A 5,370-nucleotide genomic window follows, 5' to 3' on the forward strand; every position below is an offset into this window, starting at 1 on the left:
TTTTTATGCTAGAAAAAAATATTTTAGGAAAATTAAATAGTTTTTAAAGGAGGTATTTTTGGTTTCTAACACTGTTAAATTTTTTACTTGTAAATAAATCTATATGCATTTTTTAGAACATAGATATTAGGTAGCCCCCTATAAACTATTTGCACAAGATAAAGTTATTATTGATTATTGATACCAACACAACATGCCCTCAAGTATATTATTTTATAAATAGAATCAAGATTTTTAAAAACTATAATTGATATTAATTAATTAATTTCATAGTATTTAATATAATGTAATAGCACATTTAAGTTATGATGGCTATGTTGTGACCTTATTGATGATGGAGTGTTCTAGTTTTGTTTTGATTTCCCCTTTTTTCTATAGTTCCTCCACTCTCATTTCCTTAACTATCTTATTTTTATTTTTTTTGAAAAAGTATGTAATTACCTTTGTTTCTCCTCCTACATTTTTGGTTCATATCTATCTTTATCAATATGTATTTTCAAATATTAATATTAGGTACTATAATAATGTTAAAATTATGTATATATACAAATTTATTAATGTGAGTCACAAGTCTGCTTAGTTTTAATTTTGTCATTTCTATTACTAATGTAGTCGTTCTTTTATAATCAGTAGAATTTAATGACAATTTTTTTTTTTAAATGTTAACATAATTAAATTTTAAGGCATTCATGAAGCCTTACAAATCTTAAAAGCAATACCCATACCCTAGTGCGAAACCATAGAACTCTTACACGAAAGCTTATCCACAAATGTACTATCTTAACCCGAAAGGATGCATAGCTGATCGGGATTTAAATTGAACAGTGATCTCTTTCTTCATCAAATAACTCAACATCGATGCTCCTTACTTTGATTAACGGTTGCCACGAATAAGTTTGATGTGGTAAGGCGAAATATATTGCTAAGAAGCGATTATACGAAGACCTTACAAACCAAGTACTTTTGATCTAAGATTTTCCTCTACGTATAATCGATTCCGCTAATACATGCAGTCTAACATATTTGCTTCTTTCATAAGAGATTTACCTTAGAGACCTGAGGGCATTGGTACATCCATGGACCCTTCTATCATTCCCACCACTTCTTCCATGGAAGGCCTCGACAAACTGTTCCCTTGAATACACAGAAATGCCACCTTCACCAACACTTCTACTTGTTCCAGATCCACCTCGCTGCCCAGCCTTGGATCTGACATGCCCACAAAATTTCCAGCCACCATCTCTTTGAACAGCCAGTCTGGATAATATTGCTTAGCCGGGATTTCCATGGGATTGAAGCTTTTCCTTCCGGTGACGAGCTCCAACAACATTTGGCCATAGCTGTACGCATCCGCTTTCACAGTGATGGGCAAATCGCTTATCCACTCCGGTGCCAGATATCCCCTCGTTCCTCTTAAAACAGTCAGAGTGCTGCTTTGTTCCCTCGACATCAATTTTGCCAGCCCAAAGTCTGATACCTTGGGAACCAATTGGGCATCAAGAAGGACATTCTGGGGCTTCAAATCACAGTGCACAATTCGCGATCGACAGTAGTCATGGCAGTAATTCATTCCTTTGGCGATGCCAAGAGCGATGTTGAAGCGTGTAGACCATGGAAGGACAGATGTCGAAGAGGTGCTGAAGAGGTGCTTGTCCAGAGACCCATTCCCCATGTACTCGTACACCAACACTCTCCGATGGTCTCCCTCGCTGCAGAAGCCGATGAGGCGTACCAGGTTTACATGGTGTATGCAGCCCATCGTCTTCACCTCTGCTTCAAACTCCCTCTCGCCCTTCCTTGATCTCTCCAGCACCTTCACGGCCACAGGTGTATTGTCTCTCAGCTTCCCTTTGTAAACAGATCCAGACCCTCCTGCGCCGAGCTTGTCTGAGAAGTTTCTAGTCGCTCTTTTGAGAGCATTGTACCTCATTCTTCGAGGACCATTGCATTCAGGGATGGGCGATGACATCGCCTCTCGACTTCGATTCTTCAATATCCTCCACAGCACAACACCCAATATAGAAACTCCTACAGCAAACAGGAATGCAGAAAGTCTAATCGGTTTGTGCTTTCTTCTTCGCTTGGGACGTGGATCCACAGATTCTTGGAGAGATAAAGTAAAGGTGGAATCCCAAGAAGGCAGCCAGCTGTTCCCATCCCAGCTGTACATGCCAGGAATTCCAATACCGTTCATGAACACCTTGTGGAGAAGAGATGTATTCCCATGATAGAGGTTGTTCCAGTATGCAAGGACCCGAGGGTGAGGGCCTTCTTGAACAAGATTGAACCTTCCATTGCGATCAAGTTGAGCATACAAGCATCCCTCGCACGCAGATGCTTTTATTGAAAAGTAAATACCTTGCATAAGCCAAGCTTTCAAACCAGCTGCAATATTTGGATTTGCAGACAGAGCAATGCCAAAGGCTTCATCCATTCGAAGAGAAAACCCGTGCTTCACAGTCGTCGGGGAGTCTGGAGAAGCCCATCCAAAGAGGGTATGGCTTAGTTTAAACTTTTGTCCAGGAAGAAGAGTATTTGTAGGATGATCAAACGACTCCCAAAGGCGATCTGCATTTGTGGCAAGCACGACAAAGTTGCCTTCATCTGTGATTCTGGCCACGTGTGCATATTGCTTTCCCTTTGTGCCGCTTGTCCAGTTGCTTCCCTGAATGCCCAACCCTCTTTGACGACGGAGGACCAGCTTACAAGTTCGTTTTGGGCATGGATTCGGCACAGCCCACATTATAGAGTCAGTCTCCTTAACGTTGACGTTCAGCGATATAGTCAAGTAATGATCAGACGATCCATCGCTATTCCAAAAGGCCACTTTGTACTTGCCATTATCAGAAACCAGAGTTTCATTGACGCCCATGATTGTTCCATTGACATACAGTTCACTCCTTTGATTCAGCGAGCCACTCCCCTCTGCAAGTGCAAGTAGACATGATATAACAATGCAAACAATTTGCATGCTTCTGACGAATGATTCACTAAATCAAATTCAGTCTTGCATGCTTCTCTATAAAATGAAGAATAATTCACCTCGGGGATTACTAGGAATAATTCGATAGAAACAAGTTGGTTTGCCTCGCTTCTATCGCAGAAACAACGTTTTGAAAATTGATGAAATCGATTGTCAAGGTTTTGAATGTAGTGGACAATCGTCGAGCTGCGGACGCGTCTATGCATAGCCGGCTTGGTTTACAATCAAGAGCTTAATCTCGAAGGACTGGTAACGACAAAAATAATAAAGTAAGGATATCTTTTTATGCTGACTTGGTTTACAATGCAGAGTTTAATCTCGAAGGACTAGAAAGGACAAAAATAATAAAGTGAGGGTATCTTTTTATGCTTAAGTCACAATTCTGGCTTCATCTCTTTTACATGTCAAGTGTCTTGCAATCAATAAGACTTGATTCCTATGGTTTCTTTGTGAGCCTTTCAATTTCACTAGTAGATGAAGGGCCCTTTGATGGTGTTTCCATAGTAGATATGAACAAGCTCTTTTGAATGATGGACAGTTGCTAGTTGTCAATATTGGTGGATAGCCATTGAAATCATCTAACCCATCCAATTTTACAATGTTCATCGCCTTAATGTACACCCCACTACCATCTCACCATGGCATTTGATTGTAAAAGGCTTCCAAGATGCCAAAGTCATAATCCTAATGATCAAAGCAATTTTACAATGTTCATCGCATTAATGTACACTCCACTACCACCTCACCATGACATTTGATTGTAAAAGGATTTCAAGATGCCCAGAGTCATAATCCTAATGATCAAAGCAAGGACCTTCATGGACAAATCAAATGAGACTCTGGCTACCCACATGGAAGAAGGGGATGGTATTGTGGACAGTGGTAAGTACTGGTATGAAAACATAGAGAGAAGGTAGGAGGGGGCAAAGAAGAGGGGGCTTATGTATTTAGGCATGGGGTTCCATGGGTGAAGAAGGGGCGAGGAGCGTAATAGTAATTTAAAAAATAATTTTAATCAATCAAAGCCTAGATTATTTATTATTCATTTTTTATTGTAAGAATTTTCCTAAGGGCAAAATTCACCCATGAACTAAGAACTCAAACACAAGCACACAGTAGACCAAAAATGGATATGATCAATTAATCAAAGTATGTCTGAATACATTGCTCTATTCAGAATGTGATGTTCAACACATTAGGAGTGCTTGTATATAAAGGCCTCTCAAGAAGCACCTAGAATGTCTCTAGAAACAACTAGAAGATAAGACAACTAAGCACATTATCCAACATTCTAGATGAATGGATAAGAATGACAAAGTGTCACATGTGTGTAGAAGATTCCTGTGTTGTAGACACCATGTGCTTAAAAGAGGTGCGAACTCCTGTGATGTCTACATAACAACTCAAAAAGGTGTGCAAATTCCTAAGTGTCTCAAAAATAAAAATAATTAAATAATGCATAAACCTAAGTAAACGGAAGTAAGTGTAATAAGTAAATACTTATTTACACCAACACCCTCCCTTAAGTGCAACTTAGGGGAATGCCCTTAAGCTTACGAAACTAGGATGAAGATGCAGAATGGGTCTCGGCTACTAGGCCATGTTAGGTACCCATGTACATAATGAAAATACAAATCTCCCATAAAGCGGGGAAAGAGGGAAAACCTCATGGGAAAAACCTTCCCCCAAAAAGAGAGATAAATAAGGATGCATCGATGGATGGAGTAATCAAGACCCCCCCATTACGATATACATCCATGTATATACAAGAAAGAATGGAGAAGGACAAAACCTCTTAAGAGGGAAATGTCCCCCCCAAAAAGGAGAAGAAGGAGATGAGATAGTCCCCCCCCCACTAAAAGTAGTATGTTGATCAGTGAGAAATGCTCCAATGTAGAAGCTGATCCATGACTTCTATATGATGTTCCTCCCCTTTGGAAGAAACAAAGGCAAGGGTACCTGTGAGATGTGCCCCTTGGATGGAGAAGGAATCTCTATGATGACTGGTATTTCTAAAACTTGTTCAAAAGTCCTTGTGTTGATAGTGATGATGGCTTCCTCCAAAACTATTGAAGAGAAGTGCAGATCAAACAAGGAGTGTGGTAGAACCTGTCTCAGGAAACCAATAGTCTTCTTAACTGATGAAGAGACCTCCTGCAGACACTATAAAGAAGAATCCACAATCACACTAATTTGGAAGGATTGATCATGTAGAGCATGGACTTGAGAGTCAAAGTGGGCCCTCGCAACAATTGTAGAAGACTCATCAATAAAGAGAAGCGAGAAATCATCATAAAAGTCTCACATGTCTACTGTGTGTGACTCCAAGAATAGAACTGAAATGTCTGGCAAGAAATCATCACCTGGAAGACCATGAGTACCCTGCA

General features: G+C 39.9%; 1 protein-coding gene across 1 annotated transcript; it reads right to left on the reverse strand.

The window, feature by feature from the left end:
• Positions 1-1,048: 1,048 nt before the first annotated feature.
• Positions 1,049-2,971, reverse strand: LOC149549251 (G-type lectin S-receptor-like serine/threonine-protein kinase At5g24080). Its single transcript, XM_089794293.1, has one exon. It carries the CDS (start codon positions 2,969-2,971, stop codon positions 1,049-1,051), a length of 1,923 nt encoding a protein of 640 aa, XP_089650419.1.
• Positions 2,972-5,370: the final 2,399 nt, after the last annotated feature.

This window comes from Cupressus sempervirens, chromosome 7 (genome assembly GCF_028749045.1).
Source record: "Cupressus sempervirens isolate cs-2001-9-10 chromosome 7, ASM2874904v1, whole genome shotgun sequence".
Taxonomy (NCBI): Eukaryota; Viridiplantae; Streptophyta; class Pinopsida; order Cupressales; family Cupressaceae; genus Cupressus; species Cupressus sempervirens.